This window comes from Lates calcarifer, linkage group LG15 (genome assembly GCF_001640805.2).
Source record: "Lates calcarifer isolate ASB-BC8 linkage group LG15, TLL_Latcal_v3, whole genome shotgun sequence".
Taxonomy (NCBI): Eukaryota; Metazoa; Chordata; class Actinopteri; family Centropomidae; genus Lates; species Lates calcarifer.
Genome location: NC_066847.1, coordinates 26,210,177 through 26,228,209, shown reverse-complemented (window position 1 = coordinate 26,228,209; position 18,033 = coordinate 26,210,177). Strand labels below are relative to the sequence as shown.

Here is an 18,033-nt window from a genome sequence, read left to right as displayed (position 1 = left end):
GTAGTGTGTGTGTGTGCACGTGCTTTTGTATGTGCGTGTGTGCGTGTTATCTATGCCTGTCATCTTTAATTGAGCACAGCACAGTAGAGGGGCAGCAGAATCCCATCAGACTGTATTTTACTGCTCTCTCAGTAATGTAAACATAACCTGTGATTATATCCAGTAGTTTGACATGGCTGATTACTGGACCAAAAACAAATACTTTCTACTGGTACATTTGGTGGTTTGATATGAATCACGTTTACACTGCTTTGTATTACTGCAGTGGTATATACTGCCCTAAGAAGAAACAGGCATATGCTCACATTCAAAAGCCTGACATAAGCAAAAGCTCAGTCTTATCTGCTTTGTATGTTATCTAGGTGTTAACAAACTGCTAGGTATATAAATAGAAGCATATACCTTACATAGTGTTAAAAACTCACTTGAATACTGTTACTAACTGACACGTTGCTTACTGCAGCTGTTTCCTGAGATTGTTTAGTGGTATAAACCTGTGTAATTGGCTCGATTTGGCTGCTGCTGATACCAGTTTTCCTACATACCTGCTACTGCTGACATTTCCTATACGATGCTGAATTGCAGTCTGTAAGCTGAAGATTGCCAAAGACTGACGAAGAGCTTTGGGTCTCACCAGATTCTTTCATGTACTAGGGTCAGACAGTAAGCTCAGTGTTTATTAGCTTGTTAGCCTATTTGCCACAGTTATCAATTATCAACTTACAATCATCACAGTAAGTTATGTAAAGTCATCAGTTTTATGCAGACTGCATCTTTTGTGAGGGTAACAAAGCACATTGTCTTGCACTCAACATCACGATAGTGTGACCTGCACCCTGTGGCCAGAAGGGTATGCAACACCCAAATCAAACAAATCTGGACCTGGTACATACCCACGGGAAACAAACAAACAAACAAAAAAAAACCCAATCAAACCTCCTGGCACTAATTTTGGCACAAGACAAATTTGTGGTGGTAGTATCAAATATGTTATAGGTTTAAGCCATTGCTGTCTTTAGAGGCTGCAACAGCTGTGTCCACAGAGAACCATTTTATAGTGTAGTACAGTGTCCTAATGCCAGACACAATTAAATCTTATCTTTGTGACTGTGATATATTATAAACCTTTAATGAGGATTTAAAAAAAAAAAAAAAAAAAAAGGATCCAAACACCATACAGACTACAGCAGACTTTATTAAAAATAATCCCATACCATTGCATGCAGCACACAGCCAAGCCAAAAAGAAAGCATCTTGATCAGTAATAGCAGCAGGCTTTGACACAATCACGTGAATTAACAACAAGGGGTGATGATGTCACACCACAGATTTACATATCCCCTGGCAGACAAATGTGAGGGATCAACAATATACAAACCACAGTGACAAGATACGTTGGGGGTGTGAACAACAGGCAGGAGACTTGTCTTGTTTTAATCACATTTGTTCATCATGAGAATCTGCCTGATATCTTGAGGCTTAAACTTAATTCAGGGAATGTGAAGGATCCTATGTTCAACTTATTTTCACATCAATTAAACTTACAATTTACTTTCTTTTAAATCTACTTATTTGATCTTTTATTTCTGTCTCAACACAGAAATTACATAATATAATGTGATTATTTTAAATCATGTTCATGTGTAATTCTAATGATTATGAATACACTCAGTAAAGAAACAAACAGTTGTCTCCTGTACCCAAAAGTAGCATAATTTCATTCTCATTCCACTGACTTTCAGTGGAAGAATGATTGTCTTGAGCTACAGTTTTGGGAAATAATGGCTCACTGCGCATAAGACACAACATGAATTAATAATCTGTAAAATGAATATTATTAAGTTAGGTATTAAACAAGTGATTTTGCTAATGAGGCCATAAATAAATAATGCACTTATATAAGGGGTTTAACCTGAAAACCAGGAGCAATGTTAGAAGTTTCTAACCTCACATGCTCTATGAAGCCCCCCTGTACAATACATATATCAGTCTGTTAATATGATAAATTTATTTTTCTCACACTTTTACAACCCATTCATTTGTAACCCTGCACTGAAAATGTACACAGAGAAAAGCTATTTCTGTTTGAGCACCCACAGAAAATTGCAGACACACACACACACACACACACACACACACACACACACACACACACACACACACACATTGTGCAATACATTTGCTGCAGAAAAAACATTTTCACCATAATTTAACCCAGCCAAGCTAACCCAAACCAGATTTTACACACAGAAGACACAGAGACAGTACAGACCATGTCTGCAGATAAAAGCTAAATCAATGGAGAGAGAAGTTGCACATAGAAAATTTAATATTTGGAACCTGCATCCTTTCCTGTTATGCACTTTTGGGTTTTTGTAGATGTGTAATAAGCTCGCAAAATCAAAATATCAGCAAAATAATGACCACTGCTCACAAGACTTTACAACTTGGCTGCTGACACAAACACGCTTGACTGCTAAGTGAGCTGTGAGATCATCATTCATTCCCTTTGTGACATTTTAATACTACAACATGAAACTTTTGTCCTAACTTTGGTCCCTGTTTAGGCTTCAGCATCATCCCTTGCCTTTTGGTCAATGATTTGGCTCCTGCAGAAGCTCAAAGGTCAGCTGTGTGATGTGCTGCCATGCTTGTTGGATGTGACGTGACTCTGTAGCTCGTGCGCAGATGGCAAAACGCAAGACAAAGCGGCCGGAGAGCTGGCAAGGCACCAGGTGGATCTCTCTGCTCTTGGTGATCATTTTCAGCAACTTCTGGTTCAGCTCATTGGAGCCCTGAGAGAGGAGGAGATACAGCTTGAGTTGTTTAGATTCATAACAGCCAGCTGATTCTTGTGTAATCATACCACAACTTTAAAGCAACTGTCCTTAGATTTTTCCCATATATCACATCCTCATGTACAAAACTGACTAATATGTAATATGTATCTAATATATAAGGCAAATTTGTAAGGGACCAGACTGGATTTATAAATGACATTTGAAAAACGTATTTCTACATGTTGGATGTTATTACCTTAAGCCTGAAACAGACCAGTCCCAGGATGACCTCAGCACAGATCTCAAACCTCTTGTCTGCTCGTACTAGACTCTCAAATTCTTTGGCCAAGGCCACTTGCTGCAAACAAAGGACATAGATTATAATGTGCTATAACTCATGCACAGCTTGCAATATGTTACAGTATATACCAAAGACATTCATGTAGATAATACACATGTATCACTCATAATGTAATTAGTCAGCATAAAAAAAAATGAAAATGAATTTGGAGGTACAAAACCAGAGGTCTTCAGTTCCACTGCTTCTTATTCTCTTCCACTTTTCAAGAAAATATTACCTGTGGCTTTTACATGATTTCTGCAAGAAAATAATCAGCAGGGACAGTTGCTATTTTAAAGACTGTAATTTCATTGATTACCACTAGATAGCAGTGCTGTAACATTACATGGAGCAGTGCTTTCAGCCATGCAGATCAGAGGACTCTCCCCCTGAGTTGAGTCTTCACCTCTCGAACAAAACCCCTGACTATGGACTAAATGTTACCATCTGTGACCATTGATAACCAAAGCATTTGATTAAAAGAGCGTGTTGATGGAGGGTACACATCTTGGTAGGAAACACTGTCTGGGAGACCCAAGTCAAATGAGTTAAAAATCAGGACTCACTAACTATGAAATAATCTGTATCAACAACTGCTCTCTGGAAATGTCATTGCCATCCTTTGGAATACTTTTCAAACTGTGTGACCAAAACCTGCCCCTACATCAAAATTTGATTATGATTTGACCTCTGATCAAAGAACCCAGTGAGATATTGGCTGCCTGGTGAAACTCTATGGACCAACTACAGCTCCACTTCTCCTACCAATTCCCCTCTAATGAGCCCAAACATTGTTTTAAATGACCAACAACTGGTTGACCACAACCTTGCTTCCGCATTCCCAGCCAATAATTCATCATCACCCAGAGGTGTTTACAAGCTAATGTATTATAATGGCCTCACTGTCTGTCTTACTGCTTACTGCGATGTGATTAGGAGGTACACATATTATACATGTTGTTGTCATTATGTGCGTCATTTTACGATTTCTTTTGTTCATGGGAGAGTCACTCATTAGTGTTTGTAAAGAAATTAGGACAAAGTAGAATTTAAATTTGCTTTGCTCCACTGGGAAAGAGGAAACTCACATCACATCAGTACATCACACACGCTGTATTTTCATCTAAACATTTATAGTATTGTCTAACTTTGTAAAATTTAACAAGAAAATACAAAAAACACAACTCAAGAACTGTTTTATCTGATTTGGAAGATGGATGTACAGTAGAGTTCTGTGTCATGGGTTATAGCCACAGGGATCAATGCTGCCTCTGCCGCTTCATTTAAAATGGAGAGTAAATACAAAACAGGCTCATTTGATTGACAGAGAAGACTGGAGGGAGGAAGAGAAAGATGAGGGGGAGAGACAGCCATGCAGGGGTGAAGCAGCATGGAGAAAAGGCAGTGGGAAAAGGGATGGGCATGGATAGGAGAGGAGGAGGAAATGTCTGGTCTGTATCTTCATACAGACCAGACATATATGACTGACAGGATATGCTGATAGAGAGAGAGATGTGGAAGGCCACTGGAGGGGCTCTATTGGTAAGGAGGATTAGGAGGGGAGAGGTGTGGGCAGGAGTAAGGGGATGACATTTACTATAAAGACCAGGCATATGTAATTGTCAGACATGTTTTCTTTTTTTCAGGAGTGATTGGGTATGAACAACACATACAAACAAAGCATAGAATTATAACAAAGCATAAGTAAGTCAGCATTTAGATTAAGTTAACACTACATGACTACCACTACTTTACCATCACTTTTAGCACAGAATGAAACACTATGCTACTACACAAACAAATGCATTGCATGTAGACAAACACCACTCCAAACCATGAAGCACCAGTTAGAGAAATAAATAAATACTGCTGTAAAAGTCATGAACCAATTCTACCAGGAATTCTGTATATTTTCAGCGAAGGTGATTTCTTTGTGACAATGGTGGGTCATATGTGTAAGGATGAAAAAAAAACATCTTAAAATAAGCATCAGTGTGATAACCTGTGAAATCATACATGTAAATTAACACAGACATTATTAAAGTTGATGTAATCAAATAAATGATCTTACTGAATTGAATTTCAACCTCAAATGTCATAATCTAAAAGTGTTTAATGTTTAATGTGGATATTTAATACATCCACACTGTATTTGTGGATGTAGAATACGGTGGATGGTTGCCTACCTTGCGTATATGGGCCTGCAGGCCTTTGAGTCCATACATGCGGAAGACAAACCACATCTTCAGTGAGCGAAATCTTCTTCCCAGTGGAATCTGCCAGTGCTGCAGGACAGAGGAGGGGGAGGACATGACAGTGGTTATAGCTACAAAGTCTGCATAAAAACTGATGTGGTTACTTGTAGAATAAAAACTGTTGAATCTAAATGACTAATAATTAATCTTACCCTATAATCTGTGACCAGTCCTGTTGAAAGAAAAACAAATACAATCAAATAATTTTCATTATATGTTAATAGTTACACTAATAATGTACATTGTTAATAATCATATTCTTATTTATCTTAGCAATTTATTTATAATCTTTATAACCAATCACAGCATGCCCCACCATTAGACCCTAGTAAAATATCACATCATACAGTACAAAAACAACTCTAAAACAGCAGACTAATAAAGACTGCAACTTTCAGTGATAAAGTTCTGATACTTCACATTAATAGCTGCAGAAATGTATCTGTTGTGAGGCTGTTGTATTTTGGATTGTGCTCCATTGTCCAGGTGTTGCGGTCACTGTGCCCACCTCCTGTATCTCACTGATCACAGCACTATCAACCCACACAGAATGGGTTGACAGTGCTGTTGACAGCTAACATGGGCCACAATCTCTATAGAATGGAGGCCCATGTTAGCTGGTGCTAATAACCACTAATTAGATTGAAGAGTCCAGATTGTATGAGAGAAGGCTTTTGTCAGGTGCCTCAGTGTGGTGGGAGGTAGCTGTTTGTCTTTCTCGCTCTGTCTGCTTGTGTGTCCGACAAATTATAGTGCAGATCTGAGCACATCTGCAGGCTAGGAGCATGTATACCAGCACACATAGTAGTAGCAAACATACATATATATATATATATATATATATATATATATATATATATATATATATATATATATATATATATAGACATATATATATATATACAGACAGATACGCACACTGAATGACATCAAGAGATTTTTTAAAATTTATCTTATTTAAAGTCTTATTAGTTTGAATTATTAGTGTGAACACACACTCACCTACACAAACTTACAAACACCTACACACACACACACACACCCCCCCACACACACACACCTCCAAGGCTGGACAATGTGTGGTACTAATTAATTAAATTAGGTCACTAATACTGTAAATCAGCTTAACTTCAGGTAGGATAGGATTATGAAATTATTAAAATGACTCACTCAAGCCAACATTTAGACACACGCACACGCACACACACACACACACGCACACACATACACACACACACAAATAGAGATGCTTCTGCAGTTACTGAGTTATTGTTGAGTTGGAAATGTGTGCTTTTGGGCTCAAGTAAACAAGGTCACAACCATTCATTGTAATGAATGAGAAATGACTCTACCTGACTCCTGGTTTTCATGTTTCAGGTACAGTGGTTCCATCTTGAAGGCTCCAATAATGTCTGCTCTGTTCTTCACCCTGTTGACAGGTGTTGACAAGCAGAAGAAATCTTTATACCAAAAATTGCTGAACCATTTAATGCTACAAAAACATCACACATAGTAAAATGCACAAATTTAGAAAGTGTTTTTTGCTTTGTGAAACATGATTTCATATAGATTTTAATATAGATTTCCCACAATATTATACATTATGTTTAGTATGTACTGGTTTAGTGCCTCACATGTTTTATATTTGACAAGTATGTCATAGTATACCATATCGTTAGTATGTTGTCGTAAACTAGACAGTATACATATATACAGACATATATTAAACTGTGTCTTTGGATAAGGTATCTTAATGGTCGTAATGTGCATGTACTGCAACTAAAACAAGAAGATATCTCAGCGGCAAGTGGTTTTATGTTGCAGTGACAGACTGATCCAGAGGTGATGGAAAAAGGTTTTAAGAACGTCTTCCTTCACAACATGCAGGGGTTTGAAACACCTCTGTTTCCGTCTTGTGCGGAACACGTCTCATTTTGTTTGCTGCTGACAGAAGGGGCAGATGGAAGGCGTAGTTCTATTCTTACTGTGCAAATGAGAGAGGTGTAGATGGATATCAGTTCTGTGATGGCAATGACTACCCATTGTTACTTTCACTTCATGGTAAATTGAACAAATGACAAATACAGAATATATTAAAGGCTAAAAACAACATGGATAGTTCTTTTGTTTAAAATGTCTTTGTGTGACCCACAGTATATTGTCATTCTCTGTATCCACATCAATAATGTACCTTGAATCAGATGTGTGTCATAGAACTCACCACATTGTAGAGCAGTCAAAGTTGACTAAAAGCCATTTGTGTGGGTTTAAGTTGAACGAATCTGCAAACTATAAAAGAAACAAGAAGTAAACAGTAATGAAGACATACTGATGGATGCATCACCAGGATGACACGTAATACAGATGAAACAAAAATGAACACAAAACTATCAGCATGGTATAATAGTGTAGCATGAGTGGCTTTCTTTTCCCCGAAAGTTCTTATATTTTTAATTTAACATAAACACAATTGGAAAAAATATTTTTGCAGAAACACACTATATTATGCCTTTATTTACCATTTCTGAGACTGAGACCACCTTTTCATCAACAGCTTTATCTCAACTGAAGCAGCCACAATTTATTTGAAATGCAAAAGAGGAACATCGAGCCAACAGCTTGCAGAGTGCACTGGAAATAACCCTTTCCTGGCAGGTTTTATTCAAAGAGAGAAAAACCCCTTCTAATCTGCCCTCATCTTTTTGCTTGCTATCTTTTGTAATATCCTTTTTCTCTACCTCCACAAATGCAATAACATATCATAGAAGAGACAATGTGAGACAGACTCCTGGCTGACAGTTGCCATGCTGACTGATTCAAAGGGGGCTGGTTGCCGGCTGTCCCATCACTCATATCCTAGCAACCAACCCTCCAGTAGGGCTACAGTATCATCCAAAAAAAAAAACGGGTTCCTTCTTGTCAAAAAATGACATTGACGTCACAATGTTTCAAAGTTATATACTGTAACCACTGTATGCTATATTCCACTTAATATTCCTGCATATGGCTTAAATAAATTCCCCTTCCACTTCCTTAAAGAAAGAACCTGAATCTTACCTTCCCAAAATATACAAGAAAAATATTAGAAAATGTAAAATTGCAAGATTATTGGAGGAAAGGCTGATAGTATATATATATATATCCATTATCTGATTTTTCCAGGTAACAGTCAATAGGAGAAAAGATGAAACAACAGTTTGTCCTTTTCCAGTCAAGTCTGTTTTCTCTGTCTCCCCACCAACATTGTTTGAAGTTGTGTGTCTAATAAACAGTGATATATAAAGGTCTAACGCTGCCTCAGGAAATTACTCTGTCCTTATCTCTGCGTCTCTGCACAGCTTGGGAAGCACCAGCTGCCTCGGCAGCCTCAAAAGAAAGATTGATGCTCCTGCGTCTCTTGCCGATTGTTCAGCCTATTACTCACTCTTGCATGCTTCCTCCTCGACATTAATGTTACGCCATTTTCAAACAGTAAGTAGCTGGATATAATCAGTATGCAGTGTTTTATATATATTTATATACAGGTGGATGCCCACTCACTTCAAGTTTCAGACCACACTTAAACCACAGTAAACCCATTTTGCCAAGAAGGTTTAACATTGTCACCAAAACACAGTAACTAAACGTGTCCATGCACTATATCAAAGTGAATGCCTGCATATTTTTACACACCTCAACACCATTCAACAAAGGCCTAAATTCTGGACAGATAAATGCACTCCCAGCATATGCTGCATCAATGTGCATCCACATATTTTCCCCATTACCTGGAAAAGACAAGAAACAGAGATGTTATTAACATCTGTAAAAGAACTGCCTAACTAGATATACCAACCTGGGGTAGAAAATCTATAGTGCTTGAATTGTATTTAGCGAAGTATAATTGGTTGATTATTAAAATGAATACTGAATATCTGGAAAACTGACTGAATACATTTCTTGCTAAGCAGTATACTTGGTTGGAGGTAGTGAGTCAGAAAACTAACACCCTGACTGTGTATTATTCAAGACTCCCCTTTAAAACACCATGATCCTACTTAAATCAAAGCTGGTCACAACGTAACACATGTGCTTGTAGTACAGGATATATATGTGTGTTGCAAAGCATTGTCATTTCTCTGTTGTGAGACAAAAAAATCAAATCAAATGTCTACTGACTCACATATGGGTCCCAGCTCGGTGATAGAATCAAAACCACATGATGGAGTGGTTCCGAGAGTCGCACAGAACTGTAACACAGACACACACAAATCATAAAGACCCCATAGTGCTTTCTATTTTCACTGTCACACCAATGATAGAATTGATTGCGCAAGAAAATGAATCACAAATTCACCGTCATTGCAGCTACTGTAACATATGGCTTTTATACAAGAACTGACATCAGTTTTTATTCAAACATAAAGCCAGCTGGTTTGGATACATACAGATGACTCAGAGCTACTAGACCATTGCAGCTCCCTGAATATTATTCACTGATAGTGATCTGTGGGTCCAGATGAGACAGGGATTATTGTGCTCAACCAGATAGACATAGATTAGGCTCAATAGACACAGTGTTATCCTTTAGCAGAGCCCTCAGGGTGTGCAAAGCAGAATCACATGCAAAAGGTATCACTGTGGCTGTCAACTAAGTGGGTGGTTGTGCAACCAGTTTTAAGTGTATGTCCAATGACAGATGTATGTAAATAGCAATATTTAATTTTGGAGATGTTGCTGTGTGTGTCTGTCCATGTGTTTTAGCTGCATGATGCCTGGAGAGATGGATGTCGATCTTAGTTTTTTCTTACATAGAAAGGGATGAGTCCAGCTGCTTTGTCCTTCTCCACCATCTCCTTAAGTATATCACCTCTGACGGCAAAGCAGTTGTCTGTAGGAACCTTCCTCATCATCACTCCTCCAATCAGAGCCGCACGCTCCACTGAGGAATGAGCCTTAGCAGGAAAGAGATGCAACATTTGTGAAAGGTGAGAAAATTAATACGTTTTAAGATCATAAGTTTGAATTCTCTCCTGCTTTTGGTGAGAAGATAAACCCGTCTTAACAGCTAATTTCATATCTATGGATAATAAATGTCTGATGTCTATGTCGTACATATTTGATTCATGTAGTTTTATTGTAAAAGTATATATATTAGATTACAGTGCAAAAGATATACATACATACTTCCAACAATAGTATTGTGTCCTTCTGTAGAGAAAGAACAAACTGGTCTCCTTGTAAAGGTCTTTGTGGCCCTCGGGCAACTCCTTAACCCAATCACAAAGTCAGCCTGGTATTAAACCTGATCAGGGCTAGCTGCTGCCTGACTGACCCTCTGTCTCCCTCAATCACTGAAAAACTCTTACACTATTACTGAGGCAGCCTTTAATGTTCTGAGTTCACATGGACTGTTCCTTCTGTACCGTTTACAGAAGTCAACATGTCTGCAGACACTTGTTTTGTGCTTTTATTGTATTTTCATTTGTCTGTTGGCACTGGCTATCCAATAACATATTTTGTTTAATATATCTGAAAATTCATATGGACTTTATGGTTACTTGGCGAGTAAGCAGTGTTAAAAAAAAAAAGATAATTCACTCAAATAAAATCAGGAATTTGTGTAGAATTAATGGAATCAGAGATTCCATTAAGATTTGTGTTACTACCTGCTCAGAGGTGTACGCCACCAGTTTTGAGAAGATTTCAGCTTCCGATTTTTTGGGGTTGGAGGCCTGAACCCATCGGACTGCTTTACATCGGGCAGCGAGCAAGGACATCAGGGTCGCCTCACTGGCTGTGCCCTGTTGGACAAACAGAAGAAACTTGGTCACTGCTCTTTCAGCTAGCACCAGTGACAGCTTGTTGGCTAATATAACTGGGGCTAGTTCAATATGATCTTGTGAGTAACTTAATCGAGACATGTCAGTTGAAGAGTGCGTATGATTCAGAACATGCATCACCTATTTTTGTCAAAAAATATATTTGGAAAATAATTCTGATGAGTGGGGGTTTATGTCACAATCAAAGGGTTGTTGGTGTTTCAGCAAAGGACAGCACTTGGCAAACATCTGTTGGGTGCTGAAAAGCAATAATTATTTAAATAGTATGGCAGACAATGACTTCTATTGTGGGACTGGCAAACAGATTATTAATCATCACCAGGATTGTTTGTGGACTCCCAGCTACTATAAACAGAGTATGGTGTTAACATGCACCCACTCACAGACTTTTTAAAGTATCCCGATGACAGTTGGAATGTTAACATGCATTTAAATATATCCAAAGTTAATTGATTGTGTGAGCATCCCTACTGTACTGACTGACATGATAGGAAAAAATTACAGAAGAATACGAACACACAAAAGCACAGAGCTACTCAACATTTTGTGCCTTTGAATATTCCCTTTGATTTGAACGCTGTGACACCTCCACATTGTCTTTAGAGAAGAAAATGACTGCATGTAGACACAGTGTGATTAGTCATCACCCAGCCAGCCTGATACAGACAAAATTGTTTGAGGCTACATAATTAAGTGAAGCGTGACTTCTGAAGTATCACGAGGCATTACCACAGGAAAGACAATGAAATGTTCAAATCATTCAATCAATAAGCACAAATCGCTCATAAAACACGCAGGCTAATACAGGGTGTGTCATTTGTGTCAAAACAAATTAGAGTCAGAGTAAAATTAAGCCCAACCTTTAAGAGCTTAGAGATCCACAGAATGGATTGATCAAGCAACCAATCCATCAAAATACTGTGATTATATGAGCACTACAAGTGCACTTCCTGTCCTTTCCCTTAGACAGTGGCCTCTGAGCTTTTCATCCATCCCCCTACCCACTAATAATTGTGAAATCCAGACTTTTTCTTTTTAAATGTAACTGAGCTGGCATTTATCATAATATCCATTTCCCAGCTGTTAAGAAAAACAACACAATTCCAAAGGACAGGACACAATGTCCCACTACTAAAGATGATGTATGCATTAAAAGAAAAACTGCAAGCTTGCGTCTTCACCGACTTTATGCAAAAGAAATTGTAGAATGGTGATACACTATTATCTTTTCTATGATGCTTTAGCCAATTAGACCTTGTAATCTTTTGTCGTTTATAATTTATTTTAATCATAGGCAAAGTGTCTTCTTCTGCCACCAAAGTCTAATGACTCACACAGGGGTAAAAAGGGAAATCTAAGGTCACCACAGGGTCCTTCTGAAACCATCCCATTTCCCCTTTGTGTTCGTATAAGGATTATAATAATAGGCTGGCAATGTGCTGTCACAACACTCATTAGCCCTGCTGCAGCGAGAAGAGCCCCATTCGTTGCCATAGTGAGCTGGTAAGCTGCACTTAAAAAGGAGAGTGGCAAGACAGAAACAAAAACACGATGAACCAGATGAGCACACGCACATAAACACATCCTCACACTCAGGTGGTCACAATAGAGGAGGCATGAAATGATCTGTCATCAGAGTGCACTCTCATGCTCCACTACTCAACATCCCCTGCAAACAACACACACACACATATATAGCTTGCAGCCTCTGCTGTTTCTATTGCAGTCAATGGAACGCTAAACTAATGTCACACAAAACAATCACAGCACCATCACCGTCATCTCTGTCTGCCTGTGGATGACATATTAAAAGGCAATTTCCTGCCAATTTTCAGCTGGTGTGAAGGAGGGAGAGACAGAGCCTATAAGTCAATAGAACACAAATTGTTGATGAATGTGTGAGTGGATGTTGTAAGTGGATATGAACACTGTTGTTTTTCTGCAAGGCAAACATGTAAATGCATTTTAGAAAGTATAAAGAGGTCCAAATACTAATAAAAATGTTATAAGGCATGGTTGCAATGAGACTGTTTCTTTCTAGATACATACAAAGGACACTTACTTGGATGACACCTCCTCCATGACCATGAGTCCCGGCTATAAAGCACTCAGGCAGTTGCAGCATCTTCCCAAACCAATCTAACATCACTGTCTCCAGCTCTGTGCAGGCTGGGCTGGCAGCCTGTAAACACACAAGCAAAATAGAGACAATAATCTCAGAATGTTAGCATATATTGTAGATATGAAGACACAGAGACAGAGCAAAGTGTTCCAGTTACCCAGGAGAATCCAATACATCCAATGGCTCCACACAACATGTCAGCCAACATGGCAGGGTATGAGGAAGCAGCTGGATAGTAGGCATAGAAGTATGGGCTGTGCCAGTGGGTGACCTGGACACAAAGAAAACAAACATGTTTTTCATTTGAAAATAAGATGAACTTTCGTACTTCATTATGAGGAAGAGGTTACCAAAATTATTATTTAAAATATTACAGTTTTGTGAGTGTGACTTTTTTTTCTTTTTAAAAATAATTATTCCAATTTTAGGCTAATTAGCTAGCATAAACTTCTCAGTAGCTTCCCTGGCACAACAAGTGGAACACTCCCTACTCTCAGCAGAGATGGTTTGCGGCCAAAGACAACAGTTGGTGTTTTCATTGACTGTCATTTCTTTTGCGTGAAATAAACTGCTAACAATTCTTGTTGTGATGGAAACCTGCATAAACAATACAAGTGCTGAAATTCCCACTGCACAGTTTTTCCAGCAACAGTTTTGTTGACATGTTGCAGGTCAAAGAGGAACAACACTATGATTATAAAAGAGATCTATGCAACCCTGAGATGGGATAAAATAAATTGATGAGAATGACCCCTTTCTGACTATCATTACTGAAAATATTGAAAATGTTTTTCTTCTGTTTTTCTATTAGTGAAGTGTTTTGTTTTTAAATCAAAGTAAGGCAGCTGTTGTGCTTGACTGCATCTTGTCCCAAATTGCTGTTAAAAGATTACTCAATAAGTTCCTAAAAGTCACATCAATATTGTTTCCCAAAATGACCTTAATAAAGATTAATTTGTCAGGGGAATACAAGAGAATTTGTGCATCTACAACAGTGTGTACATCAACAAATGACAAAAAGTGTCAGCTCAGGGGACCAGCTGCTCAGGGATCGACTCCCGGTTCGGCCGGACCCTTACTGCGTGTCACTCCCCTGCTCTCTCCCTGTTTCCTGTCACATCTCCACTGTCCTATCCAAATAAATGTGAAAAAAAAAGTGTCAGCTCACCCCTGGCATTATGACCCTCTCCACATCTCTTATAATGTCATCATAATTCTCAGGTTCCATTGGGGCCTCAGTGGGGATCAAGGAACGAAGATACCCTGGTTCCACATCTGGGTAGACGGGTCGCTGTTCTATGTTCTCCAGGTAGTCAGCCACATAGTCCACCATCTCCCTTCCTCTGCGCCGAAACTCTGCTGCATCCATGATATAACTGGGATACAACACAGAAACACATCATTAATTTCATTCCTTTAATGATTGTCGTTTATATTTCAACCATTTGGACGTGCCATCTTTCATGCTAAAATAGAGTGCAACGTCAGAGTCAAACAGGATTAATTTAAATACACACACACACATTCTCATCGTTTCTTCTCATGTTTAACCTTTAACCTCACCACCAGGAATAAGTTGATTATTGCAGAGGCAACCAGGTTTATGATGTCAAGAAAGGTCTGAGGTGTTTGATAATGTTTTACGATGTGTTAATTATTTACGTAGTATATTAAATGACTTCACCCTGGATGAACTGATGTCACAGAAATTAAAACAACATTTGCACAATTAAAATATATGTATGAAACCTCAACCCTCTTACCCACACATTAAGTCAGTCATAATTTAGTTTCCTTTCATTTCATGGATCGATTGGATTGAAAATAAAAGCTTGGAAGCAAAGAGCATTTCCATGTCTAAAACAAGTTTATAGTCCATTTGTTTGTTATAAACCCATTTTCTAATAACACAGTGTTCCAAAGGGCGGTTTCATAAACCTGTCAAAAAACAGAGATCCATTAAGATTTATTTGATTTTAACAGCAAACCATGTTAATGACACACATTAAAGAACACTCTGTCAGTTCTGACTGTAGCAAAAAGCTTCAAACATATTCTCCTACAAATTACTCTCATACTGCCTAATCAAACAGCACAACAACATACGAACATTGCCCCTTGCTCTCACACTACTGCCCTATCATTCAACAAGTGTTTCACCCTGCATGTTTCTCTCCCCTCTTGAGAAGCAGAGCCCTTATCCTTCTCCTGATCGCAAATAGGATTAGACATGTTGTATGGGAGTGTGTGTGTGTGTGTGTATGTGTGTGAGTGTGTGCGTCTGTATACTTACATTTTCACGTGAGAGCTTCAGCTATTTTGATGGTGGATCCTCTCCTCTTCTTTAGCGTCCACAAACAGAGGGGCAGACAGCCAGGCACGTGGTGAGTGTGTTTGTGTGTGCGTAAGCAGGACAAGAGACATTTGCTCCTTTTATCTTGCCAATAACCACCCCCACCCCACCAGACCCCACTAGGCCAGCCAATGGGAGCGGGGCTCACTGAGGAAAGACGGATTCATAAGTTTATAGAGCCTTCAGTTCACACCCACTCACATCTATGAACACATATAAAAGGTTATGAAGAAAAGGTTAAGAAAAAAAATACTAAAATGAAAATACATGATTAATAGCTCAAATATATTACATATAATATTGCACCACCAACTCTTTGAGTCTGGATAAAAATTATAACCATAATTCTTAATTCATGTCTCAATAAATCAAATTTCATGCATCTGCTTAGAAAAAGCTTTAATTGTAAGCTGAAATTGACATTGAAGTATTAGTTGAGTTGAGTTGGAGCTTTAGTATTATTACTACCATTTAAAGGTGTTTACCTTTGTCTCACCTCATGTGGTCTAGTGTTTGTGAGTGTGTGTTTTTAATGTCTTTCTGGTGCTTATATTTTATTGTTTGTTTTCTTTCTTTCATTGTATCATCTTTAATAATTTTACTATTGTGAAGCACACTGTGACTTTGCTCTGTAAAAGGTGTTGCATAAAGCAGGGGCTCTAACACGGACTGGTCTGCCTCTCTGCAGAATCAAGTCAAATTGTCCACTCATCAATGCTGATCAGATCAAAAACAGTAGATAACTTTACAGTCCCTGCAGTCCCAGCTTTTCAAATGGTTCTTTTGCCTGCATTATGCTATCATGGCATCGAGGACTTCACTATGCCAGAAAATGGCGTATGCCACAACTGCCATCCAAAATGATAATTCTTTTTTAAATCACCTTAATTTGGTTAACAGCCTGAGGTCTGGATTGGACCAAATGGCAAAGCAGTTTGTCGAAAAGCTATAACTAAAGAGCTGAATTTTCAGACAAAATACATGAAAATATAAGTGATAGTGAGTGTGCGACTTCACATGCAACCAATGACATTTGATGTCCTCAAAGAGACCTTGAAAATAATAATTATACTTCACATTGATGAAAGTTCTTTAAAGCGCAGTGAAACAATTCTTAAACTGTAAGTGTTCATGTAATGTTCAACTTCCAGTTGAGGACAATACTCATACTGTATGTAAATTGTCTATTGACCCTATTGATCCACAGATATTATCATCCAGTTTGTTAAAATGTAGTTAAGCTGCATTCTGTATATCTCATAGAAATTCATTTATACATATTGTCACACATAATTACAGTAGAAAGAGACGCAAAATACTCTCACTTACAAAATAAGAGAAATCAAGAGCTAGAGCAAGCCAGGGAATCAAAAGTAAGAAATTAACTAAAACCAACTGAACAAAAATAACAGAGCAAACTGCCAACCAGAAAATAACAGACAAAACAGACATTTGTTATCCAGTAACCTTGTTGTTAATGAGCTACAGGCAGAATGGATGCTAACTGTTTAGGGTGTTAAGTTGACAAAGAATCTAAAGACAATCTCAGGGAAACCCACCTACAGATATAAAGACTCAAAATATTTGTATAATGATATAAAACAATAAAAAATGTCAGGCCATCAGGCCAATATCTCTTGTGGAGCAAGACTGTAAAGAATGAAGAATGAAATGCAATCCACAACACAAAACACCTCTCTGTCACAGCATCAAACATTATAACAAAGGATGTACTTATTGCAGGGCCACAGCAGTGGATTTCATTGCATTGTTGTGTTATCCTCGAACATACTGTAAAATGATGGTGTGGCAAACTAACCTTGCTTTGTTTAAAACCTTGCTACTGTTTAAAAGGTTCTGTAAAAGTTACTGTGGCAGCAGACTGCAAAGCTTCAGACATGTTAATCTTTTTCTTTGCCCACAACAAAACTTTAAGCCTCGAAACCTCACTGTTTTTGCATGACTGATAATCCAAAGGGTGTGACACACAGATGGTGTCAAAGGGTCAGTGCCATTTTTGGTCCTTTTTAAAAAAAAAAAAAAAATCAGGCATTGAACTTGTTGTGAAATTGTGCCACCTAGTGGAAAAACTAAGTGTTAAAATTTCACTAGAATTTAATGTATGGTACTGAAATATTTGACCCAGGATAGAACATACAATTTAGAATTTTTGTTGTTTTCAGATCCTGGACACACAGCTGTTCATATAACAGTCGTGACAAGCCACACACTTTTAGTAAATGTTAGTATTACACTCTGCAAATCTGTTAATTTGATTACAGTACAGTACAATACAGAGGCAGTGTTCTTTGTTAGCAAATGTGTCAAATGATTTTTCACACAATAAAGACAAATACAGAC

At 38.1% G+C, this 18,033-nt stretch overlaps 1 protein-coding gene across 1 annotated transcript; it reads right to left on the bottom strand.

Moving 5' to 3' along the window:
- Positions 1 to 1,177: 1,177 nt before the first annotated feature.
- ddc (dopa decarboxylase) lies at positions 1,178 to 15,721 on the bottom strand. Its single transcript, XM_018684996.2, has 14 exons — positions 15,613 to 15,721; positions 14,488 to 14,695; positions 13,477 to 13,590; positions 13,260 to 13,379; positions 11,024 to 11,158; positions 10,166 to 10,309; positions 9,538 to 9,604; positions 9,048 to 9,142; positions 7,597 to 7,664; positions 6,728 to 6,804; positions 5,528 to 5,547; positions 5,307 to 5,405; positions 3,037 to 3,138; positions 1,178 to 2,795 (listed from the first exon to the last, which is right to left on the bottom strand). Exons 2-14 carry the CDS (start codon positions 14,686 to 14,688, stop codon positions 2,595 to 2,597), a joined length of 1,443 nt encoding a protein of 480 aa, XP_018540512.1. The 5' UTR covers positions 14,689 to 14,695; positions 15,613 to 15,721; the 3' UTR covers positions 1,178 to 2,594.
- Positions 15,722 to 18,033: the final 2,312 nt, after the last annotated feature.